At 42.7% G+C, this 25,491-nt stretch overlaps 1 protein-coding gene and 1 long non-coding RNA gene across 2 annotated transcripts in view; both read left to right on the plus strand.

Moving 5' to 3' along the window:
* Window positions 1-922: 922 nt before the first annotated feature.
* LOC123587015 lies at window positions 923-7,602 on the plus strand. The gene is made up of 2 exons (XR_006707076.1): window positions 923-1,097; window positions 7,428-7,602. It is a non-coding gene; the product is annotated as an uncharacterized LOC123587015 (long non-coding RNA).
* Window positions 7,603-9,601: 1,999 nt separating this feature from the next.
* The window catches only part of LOC123586562 (membrane cofactor protein-like), a 43,157-nt gene continuing 27,267 nt past the window's right edge, over window positions 9,602-25,491 (plus strand). Inside the window, exons 1-4 of the mRNA XM_045455800.1 lie at window positions 9,602-9,610; window positions 16,371-16,722; window positions 24,798-24,980; window positions 25,295-25,397. Coding sequence (XP_045311756.1) covers window positions 9,602-9,610; window positions 16,371-16,722; window positions 24,798-24,980; window positions 25,295-25,397 — 647 coding nt within the window. The remainder of the gene's footprint in view (window positions 9,611-16,370; window positions 16,723-24,797; window positions 24,981-25,294; window positions 25,398-25,491) is intronic.

Here is a 25,491-nt window from a genome sequence, read left to right on the forward strand (position 1 = left end):
CTCTCCCTCTTTCGCTCTTCCTCTACCCCTCCCCTCCTGGCTCTCTTGCACATGTGCTCTCTCTCTCCCTCTCAAAAAAAAGAAAAAAAAAGGAGAGAAAGATAAAAATCTCTTTTTATTATTATCATTTTTTTATTTTGGACAGAGAAAGAGAGAGTATGAGCAGGGGAGAAGGGCAGAGAGAGAGAGAGAGAGAGAGAATCCAAAGCAGGCTCCATACTGAGCCCAACACAGGGCTCAATCTCACAACAGTGAGACCATGACCTGAGCCAAAACCAAGAGTCAGACGCTTAACCAACTGAGCCACCCAGATGCTCCTCAAAATCTCTTACAATTTTAGTCAGAAGGAAAAGAGTCTACATTCAGGCTATGGTGTGGCAAGACTGGTATCCTCACAGGCACAGAGTGAGTGAGTGTCCTCTATCGAAGGTTCTACACCGTCTTTGAATCATTACAAATGAATAATCGTCATCCTTCCTATTTTAACGGGGCTGGAGAACACAACGTCCCCTTTGGTTTACAAGCCGGGAAGATTCTTCAGGATGGTAGTCGTGCCCGCTTGCACGAATTAGAAGCCACGAAGATCAATTTTCTTAGCCATTTCTGTGACCTGCCTGTGCAAGAGGAGTGGTTTGGTGAGACTTTGCCTGCAGGGATCAGTGGAGTCGGTAGCCTGTGCCTGACATAAGACACGAGTGCGGGGCCACGGGCGCCACAGCCAGGAGCTCCCGGGCGGTTCTCAGCTCCTTGATGAAAGGCTGCTTTGGACTAAAGGTTACGCACTGCTCTGCTCACCCCTCGTCTGTGACCCTGGGGTAGTAAGACTAATGCACCAGATCAAACCAGGAGCAGAGGGAAAATCTTCAAGCTAAGCCTGTGTGAGGGGGTTCTTAAAGGCAGAATTTATAGTTGCCTTTAAAAAACTCACTGGCAGCCTCTAGCGGGACTAGATATTTATTCATTGTTTAAGACCCATGCGTTATATTTGCCATGCATCCAATGACCCTGTTTTACTGCCTAGGCATTTTCTTTGGCACGATCTTCTTTCTTTTACCCATCATCATGGCTGGTTGGATAATTGTAAAGCACAAACAAGGGTAAGTACAACCAAACTCGCCTAGAAAAAGGTTGTAAGTGTCCTTGCCTCCTCTTGGAAGCCAAAGAGAAGTAAAAGAAAACCTCAGAACAAGCACTACTAGATAATCTCTGATACGATTCATAATTATAAAGAAGGCCCTTGACACACATGATGGATAGAGAAATATTCACACTAAAAGAAATACATGATAATAAGAATAGTTTTTTTTAAAAAAAAAAAAAAAACTTGGGATTTTAAGAAGTACTCAAGTTTTACCCAAAGGAAAATAGAAGGAATTTCCAAAAGTGTTGATGAGGCTGTTGCTATCCCAGTTTTGCTGAAACATTCCAAACAGACCGCTAGACACAGGCCTCATCAAGGCACTAGGAGTTACAGTGTGCCCACTGGAACATACATCACAGGCTGCCAGTGTCGAAGAATTGAGGCTTTGTGTAGGGTGTTAAAAAATATTTTATAAGTCCACCTAATTTTTTTAAAGTTTATTTATTTTGAGAGAGAGAGAGAGAGAGTGCGTGTGCGTGTGGATGCGAGAGGCGGAAGGGCAGAGAGAGAGAAGGAGAGAGAATCCCAAGCAGACTCTGAACTGTCAACATGGAGCCCAGCTCAGGGCTTGATCTCACAAACTGAGATCATGACCTGAGCCGAAATCCAGAGTCAGGTGCTTAACCAACTGAGCCATCCAGGCGCCCTAAACCCACCCAAGTTTTAAACTTGCTAAAACCTTGCAAGGATTAAAGAAACAGTTTTGACTAGGAAGAGAACATATACAGTGTTTGTGTTAATTGACTTATTTAGAACAAAATCTGGGAGCTCAAAGTCAATCAGATCAATGTTATCACCTTGATAAGCAAATTCGACACCCATGAGAAACAGTTTATAACTTTTTCTAAGCAAATGCAGTCTCCTAAAAGAAGCCTAACAGAAATGAAAAGTTGCTATTTCACGGAGGAGGCCAGTGTAAACTTTTTAAAGGTAGAGCATCACAGCAGAACATCTTAATGATCTAGTCAGGAACTTAATTTCATGGTAAAGCAATTAGTAGGGATTTACATTTAAGATACGGTTTTATCCTTCATAACAAATGTTCTCTAGATGTTGCGGTTTGACAAGTAAATATGCTTCCCTCATCTGCACTATAAATAGAAAGTGAAAGTAGCCTTAATGCTTGATGTTCGCAAAAGCCTTTGTGTCAATAACCTTTTCCCCTTAAAGTTTCTCTTTTATTACTACTATAATTTGGGTCAAAAATTTTTTTAATTAGGCTGTTTTAAAAATTAAGGCTGAATTAAAGTAGTTGGGGCTTCTAATTTTCTATTTCTGGACCAATGTCCAGTTAAAACCAGCCAGAGTACACGACTCTTCTCTTAGAGATATTCACAACAGTCTCTCTCCTCCTCCCTTCCAACTACTTCATTCCAACTCCTGTGGCCTGGTCCAAGTTCATCAACTGCCGATCGAATTCCCTAGCCCAGCTATTGATTCGTTTCACCCATGTAACTTAAGATGGTTCCCTCCTATTATCATCCTTGGGCATGAAAAAGATTCAACAGCCATTTCATAAAAATGATTTCCTTAGAAATGGTGATCTCATCCCCTCTAAGTACCCTCAGATCATATGCCATTTCTTCATGTACTCCATGGCTTTGAACCTGCCTCCTGTCGTCCCTATGTTCTTTAGAAGTGTAAAGCCGTGGCATAAGCATTTGCTGACCAGTAGCAACCAGGGATGTGGCAGGGAAAAAGATCATGGAGTAAAACCTCCCAAACGTCTAAATAATCCACCATAGAACATATCATACATATGTAATCCATAAAAATTTCAAAACCTAGCTAAACATGTATGTATGTATGTATGTATTTGGCCTGTTTGCACTTCTTGGAGTAATGGGCGAATTACGTTAAGAAAATGCCATTTATTTTCATGTTAGAAATAACACGTAAGTGAGATTAGCAGGAGGGGGTGTTGTGCTTAAATAATCGGAATGCCCAAGACCTTGTTCTTGGAAGCAGTTGGGTGAGTAATCATTGTTCTGTGTCCTTGTGTGGGTGCAGATTGATTATTCTTATCTGGATCTCAAGCTTTCCTCACAGGAAGGGAAGTTCCTTACAGTAACGAGAAGGAAGCCATGTGACAGGCACAGAATATGACCTCGACAGAAGAGCAGTTTATGTCAGAGCCCCAAAAGACTGACAGAACAGTGTAGAAGGAATGGCCTGCTCCATGGGAGACGCAGGATCACACCAGGCCTGGAGGGTTGCAGGCGCAAGTCTACCTCTCGGACACAGGAGACAACACGCTACATTTTGTGGGAACACTCTTAGGTGATGTTTTAGCATGGCTCATTTCATTTTGCAAATATTTTATTGAGTACTTCCTTGTCCCAAGGACAGTTCTGAGGTTTGTTGTGTATCCATCAGCAAAAATGGACTCCTTTATGGAGTTTTCACTCCAGTGGTGGCACAGAGACTATAAATTAGACACACAATTAATTAATTAGAATAAAGGCGATGAAGGGATGCCTGGGTGGCTCAGTTGGTTGAAGTGTCCAACTTCGGCTCAGGTCACGATCTCTCAGGTTCATGAGCTCAAGCCCCACGTTGGGGTCTGTGTTGACAGCCCAGAGCCTGGAGTCTGCTTCAGATTCTGCGTCTCCCTCTCTCTCTCTGCCCCTCCCCTGCTCACACTCTGTCGCTGTCTCTCAAAAATGAATAAATGTTAAAAAAATTAAAAAATAAAGAGGATACAAAGACTAGGAGAAAACTGAGAATAACAGAGTTTCGAAACGTGGATGTGGGAAAGACACAATTTTTAATACCATGATCAACATGGTCTCCTCAATAGGGACCACCTCATGTCCTCCTCAATGGGGACACACAGGGGATCATGCCTGTGTGTCTGTGTGCATCCTATTTTTGTCTCATTTTTTAAAGATGTCTATTTTGAGAGAGCAAGCGAGTGAGTGCGAGTGGGGAAGAGATAGAGACAGATGAAGAGAGAGAATCTCAAGCGGGCCCCGTGATCTCAGTGCAGAGAGCCTGATGTGGGACTTGATCTAATGAAACGTGAGATCATGACTTGAGCTGAAATCAAGAGTCAGTTGCTCAGCTGACTGAGCCCCCCCCCCCCCCCGGCACTCTGAGATTGCCTCATGTTAATTAGTTAGGAAATCTTTAAACTGCTTATGCTGTCTTAAGAAAAGAAGATTGTTTTCTCCTGCCCTGTTTAAAGAGCAAGGCAGGAGAAGTGGCCAGAAGTGGGGTTAGCATGGAAAATACCAGCTACAAAATAGGAGTCAACGGGCTGAGGTGTTGGTTAGTGTCCAGCACAAAGCAGGGTTGTGATCAAATAGTGGCATCTTCCTGTGGTTGTGTTATGACCCAGGACTGAAGGACTTGACAGCCCTCTCCTCCACCAGGGAATTCGGTGGCAACTGTCTATCAGGTGGGACGTTTTTAATTGTCCTAAACTTACCAGAGGTTTCAAGGATGCTCGTTGTTTTAATATTCTGCCACTGGACTTGGTAAACAAGCCTGCTTTGCACTTATGTCACATCACTGATGATTTCATATGCCTCCTCGGTCCTTAGCTTTCCCAGATTCAGCATGTCTAATTACTCGGGACGTTTGCTCCCTCTGCCCCACGCTGCGTTCCCCACACTCTGTTAAATTATTTCTCGTCTCCTTAATCCCCCTACCTTCCTCATTAATCACCCCCCCCCCAAAATCACACACACACACCAAGCAGAAAATGAGCTTCTCGTAAGCAGAGACCACCTCTAGGCGCAAAAATCATTTTCAGTTAATGATTTTTTGACTTCCAATTGTACAGCAGTCAGGATTAATAGGATAATAGCAACAGCTAATGTATTTGTTTACAAAATATTTTACCATTTATTGTCTTCTTTGACCCTCAGAGCAACTCTGTGAGGTAGGTAGGTCCAATTGCATTGTTATCCCAAAGCAGAGAAGGGTCTGAGGTGCAGAGAAATTCAGTGGCTTGCTTAAAATTGTACCAGCAGGTGGTCCTTCAGGAGTAGGGCTTCAGTCCCGATGATCTTAGGACCCTGAACCCATTCAGCTACCCGGTAATAATCTCAGCTGCCATTTCTGAATTTGATTCTGTACCACCCAGAACTGCATATAGCACAAAAGTGGGAGGTTTCCTTTTTTTCTTATAGTACTTTACCCTGTCCATTTTATTGGTATGTGTGTTGTTGTTTGTTTGTTTTAGCTAGTCTGGTACATGGGGCAGGTATCCTAGAGAACAGTATGCAATCTCTCCCTTTTACTCTATCCTGAGTTATCAGCCTCTATGGAAATTACAGTAATTCGGGAAGGGCTTCTGTCCTTACTAGGCTCAGTGAAAATTTTCCTGTCCATTCACATAGACTAGCAAGTTTGATGACTTAACTTTACTGGCTTTTCACTAGTAAAAAACATGTCATCTCTGCATACATTCCATTTCAAAGTATATTTACACAAGAATTTGTGGCAAATGTTGTTTTTTGTTTTTTAGAGAGAGAAGGGGGGTGCAGAGGGAGAGAGAGAGAGAATCTTGAGCAGGCTCCATACTCGCTCAGTATGGACCCTGACACAGGGCTTGATCCCACGACCCCGGGATCATGACCTGATCAAAACTCAAGAGTCAGATGCTCAATGGACTGAGCCATCCAAGCACCCTGATTTGTGGCAAATGTTAAGCAGGATAAGTCATGCACTGATCACTGAGGAATAATACTGCTAAATTCCTGCATTCATAGCCCACTTAGCCTTGCTCCTTGTTTCTGCCTCTGATCCATTCCCATTCCCATACAAAACAGCCTTCTTGTATATACTCAGATAAAGCTATAAAGTCTTCATTGGTATGATGCTTGGAGTGACAAAATTACTAAGACCGCCTTCTATGAAGTATCCCTGCATTACCCCATGCCCACATTGACTACCACCAATCAAGTGGATAGCCATCCACTCAGCACATACCAAGGTTGTATTCTCTCAGGCCCATGTACTGGTCATCATCCAAAACCACTTTCAGCCATTCCTTGGCTAACCACTTACTAGTCATTGCTCCGTGGACGCCCATAACACCTGTCAGTACAACCCTCTACTCTTCCTGAGGCGTGGATCTCAAGTTTGTCCTTCCTCATTCTGGGAACACTTTGGCTTCTGACTCAGTCTTCCTCTTTGTCTCAGGGATGCCCTCTTTGTAATTTCCACCAAAGGGTAAAGACTAACTGAGCAATGAGGAAGTACTGGGAGGCGGTGGAGTGAGTTAACTCTTTGCGTTTCGATCCTTAAGTCCCTAATACCAACACATATTTGACCTCTAAGGGTACTGGTATTGTACCATTTACCATGTCGTTTATGTAAAATGAAGTGCTTAAACAACTGCCAAAGAGGCAGAGTAGCATCCCAGGTAAGATGATGGGCTTTGCAATCATTAGGAGCCGTGTCACACCCACTTACTAGCTATGAAACCCTCAGCAAGGCACTCATCTTCTCTAAACTTTATTTTCCTTGTCTGTAATGTGGGGACAATAATAGCTCCTACCTCACTTAACATGGTGCCTCAGTTAGGATGAATGTCAGAAAGTGTGCGCTATTGTTATTTACATGTGATTGTTATTGACATTTAAAAGTGCTTAGGGGTTCTTGGCTGGCTCAGTTGGTTGAGCAGCGAACTTCGGCTCAGGTCATGATCATGGCTTCAAGCCCGGAGTCAGGTTCTGTGCTGACAGCTCAGAACCTGGAGCCTGCTTCGGATTCTGTGTGTCCCTCTCTCTCTGCCCCTCCCCCACTAACATTTCAAAAAATTAAAAAAAAATACATAAAAGTGCTTAAATGCTTGGATTTACCCTAGTCCTCATATGCCTCCGGACAACTGCTGCTGCTTTCCAAACTCTGGGTGTTAACTGTACACAAAACAGAACTTCTATCTTCGCTGTATCGGAAGAAGGAAGCCTTGTGTAAGATTGTTGTGCAAAGCTGTTGCCCTTGTGAAGCCTAAATGTCACCACCTGGTGGTAAACAGTATTTACCAGTCAAAATGACTTTGGAAGCAAATGTCCTTTGAAGGCATGGACACTTGTGTATAAGCAATTCTAGTCTCCTGGCAACGTACAAGATGGTTTTAGTTTTATTTCCTACTCTGAGTTATTTAGTCTGGAGAGGTGGGATTTGGTTGTTTTCCTCTTACATATCGTGCAAAGATTTCAGAAACTTGAGGCAAGTTATGCCCTCAATTTCAAAATGAAAGCCACTGACTACTTTCTTCCAAGACTGAAATGTATAAAATGATTTGTCTTATTTTTCTCCCTCTGCCAATTAGCAAAACTACAGATGAAAAATGTAAGGAGAGTATCCATTTACACCCTCAAGAAGACAGCGGTGTAAGTCCTCAAACTGTGCAAACAAATCAGGAAAACAGCAGGTACCTAATGTACATATTGAATTCATAATGTTGTCAGTAACTCAGAGCGAAAGTGAGAACAGGATGTGCCTAAGATGTTGCTCTGGCTGGATCACTGGGACCACCGGAGATAGAAAGTTCTTCAGGAACTGGAAATGCCTTGGTTGTTGTTTTCTTAGATTCTTGTTCCCAGGGAGTTGGGTGATGGCTGTCAGCGCTGTGCTCCGGGCACTGTTTTCTCAAAGCATTCCTGTATTTTTGTGCGCTGGTGCTATAAACCTTCGAGAAGAAGCAAGCTTTTGTTTTCTTGTGAAACGCAAGCATTTGCAACTTGGGTGTCCCCCTGGCTCCCCCTTCCCTTAAATGTGCAGGATCACCTGGGGATCCTGTGGAGACTTCGCATTTACCTCCCCCTGCTTTCTGGCTCCCACTGAATTCTCTGCCTCACCAGGTCTCCTAGGACTGCTCTCCCCTTCCTGTTTCCTGTCCTCCCCAACAGGGGCTTGTCACCACACCTCATCCCTGCATGCCACCTAGTCAAAGTATCAGCCTACTACCATAGCTGTTGGGTGGTCACTGTTTAGCTGTTTGCTACAGGACCGGGGTGAAAAGGGAAATTACCAAACTATGTGTGCCAAAGTGGCACACACGTAGAAGCGAATATTAGAAATCACGGGACCAGGGGCGCCTGAGTGGCTCAGTCGGTTAAGTGTCCAACTTTGGCTCACGTCACCATCTTAACCCTTGAGGGTTTGAGCCTTGCGTTGGGCTGTGTGCTGACAGCTCAGAGCCTGGAGCCTGCTTTAGATTCTGTGTCTCCCTCTCTCTCTGCCCCTTCCCTGCTTGTGCTCTCTCTCTCTCTCTCTCTCAAAAATAAACATAAAAAAAAAAAAAAATCACTGGACTAGAAAGTGACTGTTTTTGTAAATAAAGTTACTGGAACACAGCCTCCCCCACCGTTAGCCTATTTATGGCTGCTTTTCATGCTGCAACAACAGAGTTGAGTAGAAGCCACAGAGACGTAGACTGCGTGGTTGTCTTTACAAAAGTTACTTTAAAAACTAGTTCACAAGAGGGCTTAAAATATCATTTGATTTCTACTCCTTCCTGCCTGGTTATGTACGTAAACACTTTGCCACCTTTTTTCCAATCTAAGTGGCATTAATCAGGCTCAGAATTCACTCATCTAAGGAGCTCTCCCAAAGTGTGCCAGTCCAAAGTGATGTCTTTCTTTAAAACTCACAGCACTTCCTATAACATGTTTTAAATAAACTGTTACCTTTCAAGACCTATAAGTGCTCATTGCCAAAAATACATCGAAAATAAAAATATAAAGAATATAAAAATTATCTGTAATAGCTTCCACCCAGTGGTTAGTATTTTAAGTTTCTTTTATTTACATATTGTTTAATATTTGCAAGATTATGCACTGAGAGTATATTCACTGTGTAATACCGAATCCCGATTTTGTTTTCACCAAATGAAGACCATTTTCTTTATCATTAAAAACTCCTATCACACAGCAGTCAATGACATTTGATGTTTTTTGCCTGTTACCACTATTGTATTCACTAGCACATTCCTCTGTTCTTCAAACATGAATTAGTCACTTGTAACACGTACTATGCATTGTGCTTATGTTTTCTTTCTCATGATAGCTTATGAGTAACGACTCCTTTTTAAATTTCCCAAACTTTCTGTGTATGGACTTAATCAAATGAGAAGTATAGATATTTGAGAGGGAACTGTTTGAAATTTCATTTTACCTAACTTTTTGGAAATGTTTTTTGACATCAAGGTGCATCTCAAATTGTGTAGACTGACTGTTGACCACCGTTTTAATAATAATACAGGAAGTCCGAAATGAATTTGTCACAAGTCTCTTTTTCAAGATTGGGATTTTAGCCACAGTGTTCCACAGGAGCGAGGTTGATCATTTGTGGCCACATATGGCAGACAAGGAGTGAGTTAGTGTCTGTACCAAGCTTAGGACCCGTGCACCCGAGCCAAGTGCAAGGGCAGAGGGTGATACAGGGAAAGAGGCAGACTCCAAAGACACAGCTGCATGCTGAAGGACATGAGAATGTTCAAAGATGACGCAGGTACCAAGCGTTGGGACGTGTCATGAGGTAGAAAGGGAACAATGATGGGGGATCAGGTGGCAGTAATAACGGGGTGTCCGGTGAGCTGATGGGCCTCAACAGGGATCTGTCCACTGGCAGAAGGACAGTCTTCCCGGCCTCGAGGAAGGGGAGAGGCTTCAGCATGGGCAGGGAAGCATCTGGACATCATGGATGATACAATGATTTCTTCCAGTCTTGACGGTGTTGAGGGTCGAGGACCTGTTCTCTGAGGCTGGCCGTCCTCCAAACTACCAGCTCCTGTTTGCTTTCCCCTGCCACAACATGGTTCAGAAGAGACTCAGAAACATTTGGTGTGTTATAAGGAACCTCTGTTTCTGGAATGAGGCTCTTTTTATTTAGTTGCCCAACGCTGAGAAACATTTTTCCTTTGATAAAAGCAGCAACGGGGAAAGGTCAGCTTATTCATTAATCTCTCTCTTATCTATTAAGTGTCTCAGCTTATGCAATACCTTCTTGTGCCCTGCACAGCAACCGCTAAGGAAGGCAATAAACACTTCTTCTGAACTCATAATTGGTGTAATACTGTCCTCATGATTATTACCAGTAAGTTCTGGGTAATTCATTTCAGCCATGCTGTCATCTGAATAAAAATATCCTGTTATTTCGGTGTCCTTCCTTGACAAAGTATATAAAGCTGGAGAACACCTCGAATTAAAATGTTGGTCGGGAAGAAAGCGATTCACTTCAACAGAATAAGATGTGAAACGCATAAAATCCCAAGTGGAAGTGACCTCACAGAGATGCAAGCATGTGCACTTGAAGATGCCGAAGTGCCCCCGGAATCTAGGAAAAGCTCCCTCCTCTTAGTTTGGATTACTGTCACTCCTTCACCCTCTGTCCTTGTGCTCAAAGCACACACCATCCATTTAGGGGGAAAGACTGCCCTTGGGCTATATAAATAGCCTCACTTACTTAAAGGACAAAGGTGTTGCCTAGGATCTTGGTTTACCAGTTTGTATTTTCCTTTCTTATTTTCAAATGTCCATACTATGGAATGCCCTCATTAATGAGAATTTGAAAATCCAGAGGGACGATGTGAAAAACAAGTCACATAGAATTATACTACTCTGTGATAACCACTGGTAATATTTCGATTCATTTTCTGCTAACCTTTCTTCATGTATGTTTCTTTATACACAAGTCTTACTTAAATAGTTAGTTTTTCTTTATAGAGCAAAACCTCCTCCTATTAGATCCGAGTAAAATATAGCTACATCAGTTTTTACTTCCTTAGAAAAGAATATTTTCTGTTTATTAAAAAAAAACATTAAATGATTCTGGAGAAGAGGTTTTCAAGAGAAATATCTGAAACAATGAGCTTTGGATATTACCTAAGTTCTATTTCAAAAGCACTTTTACTCTATTCTTTACAAAAACATAACTATTTTAAATAAAAGATCAATTTTATTATAAAAGCAACTGGCTTACTTTTGTATGGATTCAGAATACACTAAATAAACTAAGAAACTATGACTTTTTTTTTTTAATTTTTTTTTTCAACATTTATTTTATTTTTGGGACGAGAGAGAGCATGAACGGGGGAGGGGCAGAGAGAGAGCGAGACACAGAATCGGAAGCAGGCTCCAGGCTCTGAGCCTGACGGCTCAGAACCTGGAGCCTGCTTCCGATTCTGTGTCTCCTCCTCTCTCTGCCCCTTCCCTGCTCATGCTCTGTCTCTCTCTGTCTCTCAAAAATGAATAAACGGTAAAAAAAAATTTTTTTTAAAAAGAAGTTAAGGGGCGCCTGGGTGGCGCAGTCGGTTAAGCGTCCGACTTCAGCCAGGTCACGATCTCGCGGTCCGTGAGTTCGAGCCCCGCGTCAGGCTCTGGGCTGATGGCTCAGAGCCTGGAGCCTGTTTCCGATTCTGTGTCTCCCTCTCTCTGCCCCTCCCCCGTTCATGCTTTGTCTCTCTCTGTCCCAAAAATAAATAAACGTTGAAAAAAAAATTTTTTTAAATAAAAAGAAGTTAAAAAATTAATATATAAATAAGTGGTCTTGGAGTCCTTAACTAGTCCACATACTTACGGATCAAAAATTATCTGGTGTGATATTATGGGTCATGCTAATAATCTAGAAAATATCAGAATCTTCCTGGATATTTAACAATAGATTCGCATATGACTACTGCTATCTACCGTGTAATCTTGGGTTTTAAGTTGCTTTTAGAGTGTATTCTGCCAAATTGACCTTGATAAATATAAAGAGTGAGCTGAACATCAACTTGAAGTTTTCTTTAAAATCATGGAAGGTAGGGAAAAACAGAATAAGCAAAGTCAACTGACAAACCAGAAGAAAAAATTACAACTTAGATCATGGACAGGGGAAACAGGCATATTTAGAGAGTTAAAAATTCAAAAACCATCCCTCTCCATTCCCCCTCCCTGCAAAAGGGCAAAAGATATACAGCCAGGTCACCAAAAGAAGAAAGGGAAGTGACCTATGAATACATAAAAAGATCCTAAATGGCTTTGCTTAGCTGGAACATAGGGAAATCTATTACGTCTCGAGCTTCTGAAGAAGTACATTTTAAAGGAGGGCTAGAAAATAGTTGTTGGGGACTGGGCTGTTTTAGAATCAAAATTCCCTATCACATGAAAAAAATGTAAATTCCTTTTTTTCCACCCAGAATGAAGTAGGTCTGTGAGTATTATGGTTAACAACTATCTGATGCCTGGGTCATTTAATTTCAAGAAATTCATTAGACTTTTTTTTACCTGTACAACATTTATATAAGGGAAATACTCTATATACTAACTATGGGTAAAATACTGAATTTCAAATTAAAAAATTTTTAAATACAAACTTTATTTATATTCTTGAGCAACTGTGTTAACCTCTGGCCTTACATTTTCCTTCTGAAAAGTAGGGGCTGGTCCAGCTGGTCTCCAAAGTTATTCCTAGTGCTAATATTCTCTTTTTTCTCATTTGCCTTTTGTGTATATGCAAGTGTAAGGTGTACGTTAGTTTAAATCTATGACATTTAAATAAAATGTTTTGTCTCCATCATTATAAGAAAGGGATAAAAGATTTTCCTTTCTAAATCTACTTGTGGACTATGGTTTGTAATCTATTTACATTTTAAACCTTCACAAGCCAAGAGGAAACAAAATGAATGTGTTCCTTCTAAGAAACGCCTTCCTTTCTGCACTTGATTGTTTTAGAACCCCCAGGCAGGTAATGGCTTACCACAGGAACGCTCTTGCTGGTAAGAGCTAAATAAGAAGGTCAACTGAATGGCAGGTGTTTACCAGATACAAAGGGCGGTGGCACAGCCCCCAGGGCCAACATCAGCAAGATGGTTGAACCATCCTGTCTAGCCATCCTCTTTCAGGTTTTCACAAATGCCTCGTGTGTAATTTACCATGGCAGTGGAAAGCCTCTCCTGAGAGCACTCACAGGCCCATTCTTGCTGCTACCCCGACCTCTGATAAGCACGATGGAAACAGACTAATTTAGGAGGCCAGGAATCATCCAACATTACGATTTATTTTCCAGAAGTTGGCCTGTGTTTAAAGACATCCTCACACACCTACCTCCTCCCCACTGGCCTTCACACAGTCTGAAAGGAGATGTAGCTCGCAGCTCCAAACCTGGTCTACGCACAGGCATGTTCTCCATGCTCTCCTCTCCTGCACTTTAGCAGTGTGACAGAATCTCCAGGGGGAGCTGCAGAAACCATGAGTGTTTACTCCCCTGCTTCACTCAAAGCCTGGACTCTTGAGTGCCATTCCCGTCAGGGCTTCAAGGAGTTCACTGTCGACACTCTCCCTCTGAACCAAGTCACTAAAACGATCTCAAGGCTAAGGGACAGACAGCAGCTCTGCTTCGTAACACAGCTTGCACTGCCCGATCCAGGAACGGTTTGTGTGCACACAGTTGTAGCTCATCCTTTTAGAGGCAAACCCCACTTTGCTCCCAGTATCTTAAAATTCTTACAACAAAATCTCTCAGAGCTTCCCCAGCATTTGGTAAATCCATGGTGGCGGAGAATTGGCAGAGACATGTTAGATGCACGAGACAGCAACCCCCATTTATTTCATTCAGTATATATAGGTTTTTATTATACACCTTACAGACACAGAACTGTCTCAGCACTGGAGCTACAGCAAGAGAACTCTATCCCTGTCTCATGGAGCTTGTCCAGAACAAGAGGGAATGGGGCTCAGAACCTTTCAAAGGGAGCCTTAATTGGGTCATTTGAAAATTAATTAATCAATGTGAAAGTACTCAGTTACATTAAGAAGGGTTTGCTGAACCCCAAGGATAGGCTTTACTGACAGAAGGAAAGTTCCAGTGCAACCGTGCAACCCCAATTCCTGAATCTAATTCAGCGCTTGTAACTAACAAACCAAACCCCAGCCATGTTCTGAACCTTTAATTTACTCATAAGCAAAAAACCCACTTACTTCTAAGACCACAAATAGATGGGAAAATGCTTTCATCCTATTGAGATGTCAATGATATATACCATTTTATACAGATGGTTACAGAGAACAATAAATACATTCTCTGTTTTTACGCGTTAAGTATCAACATTGGTCCATAGGACACTTCTGTTCTGTCAGTCTTTTGCAACTGTTAAGAATGAACAGAAATAATTCCCCCTCACTGTCTCCTTAACTATACTTCCTTCAAGTCAATGTCATCACGGAGTGTCTGGATTTTACAATCTAAGATGCTAAGGTGTTTGTTTTATGTATCACTTTACATAACGTTTTATACACAGTGCCAAGAATCTAGACATTGTTTTGTTCTGGGAGAAAGAGGAAATTCCACGGTTTGTTGAACCCACAAAGTTTTTAGTACATCTCTGCTTTAGAATTCTTTAAATGCATACAGCATTTTACAATTCCAGAAGATGCATTTGAAATTAATACAAAAAGCTCACATTTCCTCACCATTCACATTATAACTTAACTCTGAGAGATTCTATGAACGAAACAGCAGTGGATGGAGAAGTTGGACTTTGACAATTTTTTCCTTCATCTGATTCCCAGTGTAGCACAGGGGCATTAAAGAAAACTAAAAACCACAATGAAAATGAAATCTCCATGATCCTATTGAAGTTTTGGGGTGATGGGGGGTTCGTGGGGTCTGGCACCAACGGCCAGGAAAGCCCTCTTGGAGCCGGCTTTGGTGCAAAAAGGTGATTTTGTGAAAGCACGGGGACATGACTCATGGGCAGGAAGACCTGCACTGTAAGTGTGGGGGTGACCATTTTATGGAGGCTGGGGACAAAAAGTCAAGAGGGAGTTTGCTAAAGACTTACTGGAGGCCTAGCTATTGCCCAGCTAAGGTTGTTTTTCCCTCTAGCAAGGCATTAACATTGAGACAGTAGGGAGAGCCTGAATTTTAGGCTGTTGATGGGACTGACTTTTTCTGGTAAACGGGTGGAGACTCTCATCAGTTTCACCATTTGGTTTTTTGTCCTTTCTGGTTTTGGGGCAGGTGGAAGTGGCCAAGGAATATCACACATGTCCCACTGTGGGAGAGGGGGGTGCTAGTTTGTGTTTTGCCCTCAGCCTGCCTCATACTCCCTCATCACTATCACCATTAGTTAATTCTGGAATATTTTACACTAATTCCTCTATGAGAATGCCAAAAGTGAAATACTTTATGGAGGTTTTTTTTTTTTTTTTTTTTTTTTTTTAACTCACAAAGATATTGCGTAGTTTCTCACGTGGATTTTTAACTGCTTCTGCCTAGACATTCATACCGTAAAGTCACCTATCAAAACTGCCTTCTACTTTTGCTAGACACTTAGGATTTATTTTTCCCCCCTAAATTATACATCTTTGGTCACAGCTCTGACGATTTCTTTGGCATGAACCCTAAATGGAACAACTAATGGTTTAAAAGTCATGTCCATTTGAAAACTTAACGTATGGACAACCTGAAAGCCAAAAGTTTGAGGGTGTTGCCCCCCCCCCCATACATTTACTCACGCTGGTTGACGTTTATCCTTCTTTGCCAGCTAACAGGAAGAAAACATCACCTCCTTTTGTGTGCTCTTTTAATACAGGTCATGTTACTTCTCCTCTTACTAGTCATACAGGTTTAATCACAACGCTACAAATAGATCTGGCTCATTCTTCATTTTCCGCTTGACTTTCCACCGAGAGATTGTTTCCCCAGAAGAGCTCTCTATTATCAATTCCTCGCATCCCAACAATAACGGCTTTAAGTATCTCCAGGAGATTGGCAATTAATACTCCCTTGTCCTTACCTTTTTCGTGCATGTTTTTTCCTCTTCAATAAAACATTCAGCTGCTCAAGGGCAAGGGCCCCAGAGAGGTGAGGCCCGATATGCTAATGGCCCGGTGTCCTTTAATAATTCATCTCCCATCCTTTCCTTAGGGGTTGGGAGTGCAGTGGCCAAACCTTTGTGATTCTGAAATCTAGCAGGCCTTGAGAAGATCCAAGAGCAGGTGCTGAGCCCCGGAAATCACAAGTATTGTCCCTAAATATGCCCGATCACTGCCAACTCTTGAAACAAGGGCCCAGGGGGTCCGGACAGTCCCGAGTGCCTCAGGACACGACCGGAGCCCCGAGGGGTGCTGGCCCCACGACGACCCGCTGCCTGGGCTCTGGGTTTGTATTTTCAGGGCGAGGCGCTTTTCCCTCAAAGCGGCGTTCCGCTCCGGAAAAGGGACAAAGATGACTCCCTAGCCCTCCTTTCCTTTCCACCCTTCCGGATCCCTTTCTCATCCTGAGCCAGCCGAGTCCCGCACGCCGCCAAGCAGATCCCGCTTCCAGCTGCTGGCTAGCCCCGCCCAGTCCGGAAGTCCTCTCACTCCCGCCCAACTGCGTCACTTCCACTCACTTCCGCAGGCCACGCCCCTGCTCCTGGGAGCCTGACACCTGCATACGAGGGGAATTGTTGCGTCTGGTACCCGGACTCGGGAAGGTCTTTGCCCGGCGAGCTCCCCGGTTCCCGCTGGTCTCCCGGAAGATGATGGCGTCTTGCGCGCTGTTCCACGCAGATCCCGGCCTCCCCGAGAGGCGCTCTTCACTGTCCTGCTTTGTAATCCTTTTGGTGGCCCCAGTGCTACTGCTACCCATGCCCTCCGGTAAGAGCCTGGATCGGGTGTGCGCTCAAGTGGCGAGCCGGAGCGGGTCTGCGAGCGGGCCGACCGGATCCAGGGCCCCGGAGCTTGCTTTGGTGGGTCGGGAGCAGGCGCGGGCCGGGGGTGCCCCTGGACGTGCTGTGCGAGCACCTATCGGTTGGGGATTCTGGGGTGCCGGAGGTGAAGACTTGTGAGGCGTTGGAGTAAGTCTTGCGGGCGATGGGTGCGGCGGGTGTTTTCCCAGGGCGGATCCCTGACCCCAGCGATAGCTTGCAGTGTGCTTCTGGGCCTGAGCACTTGCGGACCTGGAGTTCAGGGTGAAGGTTTGGTCTTCGTGTTCAGTGCGTGCAGCTGTTGCTAGGATCCGCGCTGTGCCTGTGGGGATATTTGCCCTGTGTTTCTTGGAGGGGTGCTGCCTTGGGAAGAGGGTATAATTTGTGCCGGGCTAGGGGACCCCAGGCTGGGTGTTACCGGGTGTGTGCTTTACGGAAGTGACCAGGCCTATGGTGTCGAGTGTTGGGTAAGAAAGCTCTCTGCTTGGTTTGCACTGGGGCTGAGAAGCCCCCGTGTGTGTGCAAGGTTGACTGAGAGCCTCTGAGTGCAAAAATGCTGTGGGTCCCTGGGGCTTAGAGTTTGGGAAGGCCACACCTTGCTTTTTGTACCTAAAGACAACAGTCTCCTTGTTGTCCAAGATCAATCATATTGGTGTTGGTCAAATGCTGTTCTTTTTTTTTTTTTTTTTTGGACATAGAATCATCTTCCTGTTCCCATCCAATAGACATTACCCAATTCCATTACCTAATGGCTTTTTGGCCATTTCCTTCTTTTCATTAGGGTGGGTCATATTTGAGGGAATTTTTTTTTAATTTAATTTTATTTATTTTGAGAGAGAGAGTGAGAGAGCCTGCGCTCTCAAGCAGAAGAAGAGCAGAGGCAGGGAGAGAGAATCCCAAGCAGGTGCCCTGCTGTGCGGGGTCAGATGCAGGGCTCCAACTCACCAACCATGAGATCATGACCTGAGCCAAAGTCAGGAGTTGGAGGCTGAACTGACTGAACCATCCAGGTGCCCACTGAATGAATCAAAAAGATTGGTAGCTTACTGATAAATGAGTATCCTAAGAAATAACATGATAAATAATGTCAGTGTGGTTTTCTCTTGCATGCATTAACAGAAGCTGAAGGCCCATCCATTAAATTTGTGTAATGTTTCACTGAATAGGAATGAGTGCTTATAATATATGTGTGTGTGTGTGTGTGTGTGTGCACGTGTGTTAAAAAAGAGTGCTCATTGTTAAACACTTAACATTCAAGCAACAACCATTTTCAGAACTTTAGTATATTTCATTCTGTCTATATCTGTACCTGTGTTTCTCTGCCCAAGTTATTTCTAGGAGCCTATTAGGTATACGTTATGTATGCTGCATTCTTTCCTTAGTAGCATTCATTCACCAAATATTTGTCTTCTGTGTGCCAGGTTCTGTGCTGGTCCTCAGGATACACTGGTGAGCACTCATAAAACTGCCCCATTTTCATGATCCTGATTTCACTATTGATCTGGTTGCAGTCACAACGATATAAGCAGAGACTGCATTACTCACTGTGAGGCCCCCAGTGCCATGCACACAGTGGCCGTCAAGAAATTGTTGCTAAAATCTATTGGGAGTGGCAGACACCAAGCATACTACTAATAAATATGTTGTAGCGCAGAAGTGCTCCGGAGGAAAGGAGCTTGAGTCCCTGACAGCATTTAACTGGAGGCAGGAACAGTTTTCTCTTTAAACAGGCCATGCTCTGCCACTGTGGGGCTTCTGCACTTGGTATTCCCTTAGACTTGGAGCATCCACCCCCGGCCCCTTGTGCCTAAGGCTCCTTCTTGTCCTTCACACTCAGCTGAGATGTTGCCCCCTCGGAAGGCCCCTCTCTGACCACCCCGTCTCAGGTGGACCCACACACTCCACCTCAAATCCCCCGACTGGGAGTCACCCTTGCAAAACTGTGTCTTCTGCTCTCCCCAGTAGAATGCAGAGAGCTCCTCTGTCTTGTCACACTTGTGGTTCCAGATGCCCATTTTCTGCGTCAGCATCAACACTCTTGTATACACATTAAGTACCAGAAAATGAAATAAAGGATTCAGGTGAGGCTTACAGTACCGGAGGAAGGTTCTTTAAAGCATCGTGCTTAGGATGGCCTATCCGTGGTGCCTAAGCTAAGGCAGGGGCGCCTGTCAGAGGGGCTCTGCCTTCCACTGTTTATGTAGAGTCTGCAGTACTCACAATAGTCTTGCTTGATACTGATCATCAAACAGTTCATTTCTGTGTGGGGGGAGTGGAGTGGAGAGGGGCCAGTGGTGGTAAAAAGAAAACAAAAAGAAGTTTTTAAAAAGGATCAAGGTTAGATTAGCCTTATAGCTAAAAGGGGAAGGAGACTCTGAATGTCATTTGGAATAGTGGAAAGAGACAAATGAAATGAACAGAGTGCAACATGGAAGGGAATAAGACTTAAAAACGAAGAAAAGGGAAATCAAGGCCAAGTGTAAGGTTCAAAGGTAAAATCATGGGGTGCCTGGGTGGCCCAGTCAGTTGAGTGTCCGACTTCAGCTCAGGTCATGATCTTACGATTCGTGAATTTGAGTCCTGTGTTGGGCTCTGTGCTGATGGCTCGGAGCCTGGAGCCTGCTTCAGATTCTGTGTCTCCCTGACTCTCTGCCCCTCCCCTATTTGCACTCTGTCTCTCAAAAATAAAGATTAAAAAAAATATTTTTTTAAAGGTAAAATCAGGACAGGTATGAAATTAGGGAAAGTACAAATGAGCCCTCATTACATTGGGCAGGGAAACAATGGGAAGGGAGTACACAGATCAGTTTTGATGCATCTCATCCTCTCAGGAGAAGGTGTGTAGGCAGACAGTGTTGTGCCCGGAAGCCCACCACCTCAGAGGTAGTTAGTTGCCAGCTGCACGAGATGGCAGAAGGGAACATTTGTCCAGTTTTGGGACCAGTCTCATTCTTCTCCAAAGGGTCTGCTGTTTTGTATAAAACCCACTATCTCCTGTTGTGGGTCATATTGTTAGGTCTTTTCTTTCTCTCTAATTAAAGAAGCCAAGATCTGTAAGTGCTTACATGCTAGTTTCTTAGTTTCTTTACTCTACGTATTGTAATACCCAGAGGACAGTCCTTCTGGTCAGTTGCTAGGTTACAGAATACTGGGAGATAGGCAACAGAAGAAATGACATGGCCAGATCTTTCTCCAGTGCTTAAAGCTTAAAGATGGTTAGTTTCAATGTCAGATGCATGACAGCGTATTCTTCCCCATGGTGTTCTGTGTAACACCAGTGGTCCTTTGAGTGCCATGTTGTTTTGCCTCGCTACTCTGAGGGACATGCTGTGCTTGGTGTTGTGGCTGCATGGATGAATGGAGCCAGCCATGGGAACTGTTAAACACAAAAACATGTGATAGTGACTTGAGAGGTCCATGCAAAGGACGGTGCAAGGGAAGGGGAAGGGGCCCTGCCTCCCCGGGGAAGTGGAAAACGCTTGCTGGAGGAACAGTTGAGTGGATCCAGTGTAAGGAGACGAGAGTTGAACAGGGCTTGCGGGTGAGCAGGTAGGAAGGGTGTTCAGAGAAGAGGGAACGCTGTGATCAGAGGCTTAGCGATGTGACATAGCTTAGGGCATCCATGGACTGTGGAGCTGCCCGGTGTGGCAGCAGGAGGACACAGAGGCGAGAGAAAGGCAGAGGACTGGATCACAGAGCAGATCACTGTGAAAGCAACAGGATAGTCAAGAATGAACAATCACCATCATTAAAATTCAGACATGACGTTAGCATCTGTCCTTTTAGGGCACCTTGAGCCCTTTTGTTTGACTTGGCACATGGCAAATCTAAACCAGAGTTACTTTAATTTCTCTAGACTCAGTAGAAGATCATTTCTTGAGGACCACATTGTAGAGTGTTGGTGTAAGCGCGGGAGGGTTTCAGACGAATGTGGTGGGAAGAAGTGTTGGCAGTGGAACCAGGCTGCCTGGCTGAAAGGTGGGTGGTAGGTAAGGAGGCCTATTCATAAATGCTAGTAGCCATGTAGATAGAAATGATGGTGATCTGAACTCAAAGCAAAGGCAGAATAAAAGAGAAGGAACAGGAATTTCTGTTTTGAAGACCATCTATATTTAACTCAAGAACAAAAAACCCCAAATAATCTAATGAAAAATAGAAGGCATGAACAGACATTTCTATAAGAAGACAGACAAATGGCAAAGAGACACATGAAAAGGTGCTCGACATCACCAGTCATCAGAGAAAGCAAAACCAAGCCACAATGAGATACCACCTCACACTTGTCAGAATGGCCAAAATCCAAAATACAAGGTTGTGGGTAAAAAGTCCTCCTCTTGGTGGGAATTCAGACTGGTGCAGCCACTGTGGAAAACATAGAAGATTAAGAATACAATTACTGGGGGCGCCTGGGTGGCGCAGTCGGTTAAGCATCCGACTTCAGCCAGGTCACGATCTCGCGGTCCGTGAGTTCGAGCCCCGCGTCGGGCTCTGGGCTGATGGCTCAGAGCCTGGAGCCTGTTTCCGATTCTGTGTCTCCCTCTCTCTCTGCCCCTCCCCCGTTCATGCTCTGTCTCTCTCTGTCCCAAAAATAAATAAACGTTGAAAAAAAAAAAAAAAAAAGAATACAATTACTGTATGATTCATAATTCCACTACTAGGTATTTACCCAAAGAATGTGAAAACACTAATTTGGTAAGAGACATGCATCCCTATGTTTATTGCAGCATTAACTTACAATAGCCCAGATACGGAAGCAACCCAAGGGTGAGTTGATAGATGAATGGATAAAGAAGCTATATACAATGGACCGTTACTTAGTTATGAAAAAGAATGGAATGTTGCTATTTGCAGCAAGAGAGTATAATGCTAAGTGAAATAAGTCAGTGAGAGAAAGACAAATACTCTCCGATTTCACTCATATATTGAATTTAAGAAACCAAACATATGAACAACAAAAAAGATAAACTAAAAAACAGACTCATAAATATAGAGAAGAAACTTGTGGTTATTAGAGGGTAGGTGGGTGGGGAGATGAATGAAATAGGTGAAGGGGATAAAGAGTATATTTATCATGATGATCACTGTGTAATGTATAGAGTTGTTGAATCACTGTATTGTACACCTGAAAACTAATAACACTGTATGTTAATTATACAGGAATTGAAATTTTAAAACCCATCTATTTTGTTTGCTGGGCATGTGTAAGTATGAAAAGAATCAAGAGACCACACTTTGGCTTCAAAATGTTATCGGAGATAGCGTGACATTTCCAAGTGGAGCATGTGGGTGGGCAATTGGATATATACATTTGGCACCCTGGCTAGAGATTGAGGATGGGGACCAGGATGCGGGAGGCAACTCCTCTCAGTGATAATAAGGTCATGGGAGTATACATATTCACCCTGAGGGATCTGCAGAATGAAGTAACACGAATTCCTAGAGCAAGCCATCAGGAATATCACATTATCCAATCAAGCAGAGAACAAAGGGTAGCCAGAGGGTTAAAAAAAAAAAAAAATCATCAGTGTTCCCAGCAAGAGAAGAAGCTATTGTAAAACAGTGTAATATTGGACTCAATTATTATAGTGTATAAAGCTTGCAAACCAAGTTGTCAACTTTGCATGTTTTTGAAAGCATGTCTTATAATTATACGTGTTAGGAGGAAGAAAATACTTCAAATTAGTTGAATGGATAAACCATCCAATTGACATTTCTTTTTCCATACAGGTCACTATATATGAAAGTCATATTTGGAATTCTAAAATGTTTATCTGGTTTCAATATAGTTACTGAAGTTGAATGCATAAAACAAGGAATACTTGCATAATTTAATCAGAGGAATGCTGTTACTTGATTTATTTCTTGGTGGTTCCAGGATTTCTAATGACATGGTGCATTTGTATCTAGAATGGAATTATATTAGCACTTCTAGCTTTTTTCCCCCCTATTATAAAATGACTCAGGGTATTCATTTTAATGTAAATGTAATGTTATTAATAAAATTCATCTCTTTATTAATCATCTTTTTAATGCATTTAATTGCTATGACTTTTTGTTTGCTTTTTGCTTTTGTTCTGATTTGGACAGTTGATTGAGGAACGAACATTCACATATCTTGGTCAGAATAGTGGTAATGTGGAAAACATATTGCCAGTAGGTGGATTTGAGGACATGATGTAAAGGAAATGTTGGACAGTGTTTATAGATACAATTTTAGAATTTAGGAATATGGTGTAAAAGGAGAGTAATATTTCACTTGAGTAGAGTTCTCTTGACCAGTCTCTTAATCTGAAGTAAGACGGAGATCCAGGGAGTAAGAAAGAAAAGTTTCCTCAGGGATCAAAGTAGATCTATCTCCTTTGTCCTTAGGTCCTCACCCTTACAGGAGAGGCTTCCATGTTCTTTTAGCCCTTTAGGACTTTACTGGATGTGTCTCCATTGTTTTACATAATTGTTCTGACAGATCTGTTTGGTTTTCAAGCTCATGGTTAATTGAAAGGGAAGAGGAATTGCTGAAGTAGAAATGACACTATTCTAGGGAGGGGGAAAAAAACCCTCCCTTACCCCCTCAAAATTCTAAAAGCATAGCAGTATCGTAGCACTCCTGGAGGTGTATATTGGATAAACAGCCCAGACAGCTGCGTTTAGGGAGCTTCTTTTTTTTTTTTTTTTTTTTTTTTTAATTTTTTTTTTTTTCAACGTTTATTTATTTTTGGGACAGAGAAAGACAAAGCATGAACGGGGGAGGGGCAGAGAGAGAGGGAGACACAGAATCGGAAATAGGCTCCAGGCTCTGAGCCATCAGCCCATAGCCTGACGCGGGGCTGGAACTCACGGACCGCGAGATCGTGACCTGGCTGAAGTCGGACGCTTAACCGACTGCGCCACCCAGGCGCCCCGGGAGCTTCTGAAAGAATGTGTGATCCATTGATCAGTGGAGGAAGATGAAATCATACTTAAAATAATGTCCCCCAAAGCAACATATTTTTCATGTAATGCTATTGAGAGTAGTCAATTTTGAGTGGTGCCTGGCTGGTCAGTCAGAAAAGCCTGCAACTCTTGATCTTGGGGTCATGAGTTTGAGCCCCACATTAAGTGTAGAGATTACATAAATAAATAAACTTAAAAAAAGGATTTCAGAATAGTAAATTTTGATATTTAAATGGTATTTATTCACTTATAAAATGCCCAGTTCACTAACATGAAACAAGAAATGAAGTCTTGTATTTTGAAAGACTTTAGTGAGTATTTATTTTGATCTATGAAATACGTTACGCCTATTTAATAATCACTTGTTACTATAGCATTTCGTAAGCACCCACTGGGTACAGTAATAGAAAAAAGAAGACATATGATCCCTTACCTCTAGGAATTTGCCTTCTGAGAGGAAACTAAGCCTGAAGTGACAAGTTATTTTAGTTTGTTTCAGGCTATGGAAGAGTATTCAGAGCAGAGTGCTATATATACTATAGAAGGCTTCTTAGAGGAAGGGCAATTATTCATAGTTTTTTTTTTTTTTTTTTTTTCATTTTTGAAAGAGACAGTGTGAGTTGAGGAAGGGCAGAAAGAGAGGGAGAGAGAGACTCCCAAGCGGGCTCAGGGCCCGATCTCACAAAACCGTGAGATCATGACCTGAGCTGAAACCAAGAGTTGCACCCTTAACTGACTGAGCTACCCAGGCACCCTGAGGAGAGGTGAGTTTTGAAATGAATTTAGAAAAAGATGGGGAAGGATGCTTTTTTACATATATCGTTAAGACAAAAACCAGTGATTTTGTTTCTTCAACGTATTGTTGAAAGAAAATTCATCCTATTCCCCAAACCTAGTAGGATATTATTTTTATTTAAAATGAGCAAGGCACATCCTCGACTGCTATCACAACTTTGGTAAAGGAATGGAAGAATCATTTAAAATCTTGGAGTTTTCCTTCTATTCCGTATTACATTCCTGCTGGGAGACCACAGTCCCTGGTTGGTGACAGAGAGAAAATACTTCATTTTCATGTTCTCATTCTCTTATCCCTAGATGCCTGTGACCCTCCGCAGTACAACTCTATGAGGCCAACTGTTGTTAAATCCAGTTATAATCCTGGGGAAAATGTACAATTTCAGTGTCGCCCAGGATACAAGCGTATTACACCTCTTCTTCCCGTATCTTCTGTTTGTTACCCTAATAACACATGGACACCTCTCCAGGAGGCTTGTACAAGTAAGTGTACAGATTTTTTTTTTATTGCTCTAGAGATTTCACACATTTGAGATTGCATATTCCACTAGTGCAGTGATTGTTTTCTCATGTGAATGTAGGTTTTAAATAGTAGTTTTTCAGTCCTCGAAAAATCCCCAAGGCATCTTTTTCTTGGCAATTGGTTATCTGGTTAAATGTGAATCTTAAGTTTGGCTTTATAATAGTCAAAAATAGAAAATACTCTCATGAATTCAGATAAGCAATGCAGAATTTTTATTTTAATTCAAGTATTTTGAAATTGACATGAAACAACAAATTTGAAAATTTTCTTTTAGAAAAATCATGTCAACATCCAGGAGATCCCGTAAATGGCCATATGGTCAGCGTAAATGGAGGTTTTCTCTTTGGATCACAGGTTCACTATGCTTGTAATGAGGGGTAAGTAAATTGTTCCTTAGAGGAAATAAAGTAAATATTCCTAATTCCATTTTTGTTTTGCTTCTCTTCATAAGCGTTCCCATTAAGTTGATTG

Source organism: Leopardus geoffroyi, chromosome C3 (assembly GCF_018350155.1).
Source record: "Leopardus geoffroyi isolate Oge1 chromosome C3, O.geoffroyi_Oge1_pat1.0, whole genome shotgun sequence".
Lineage (NCBI taxonomy): Eukaryota > Metazoa > Chordata > Mammalia > Carnivora > Felidae > Leopardus > Leopardus geoffroyi.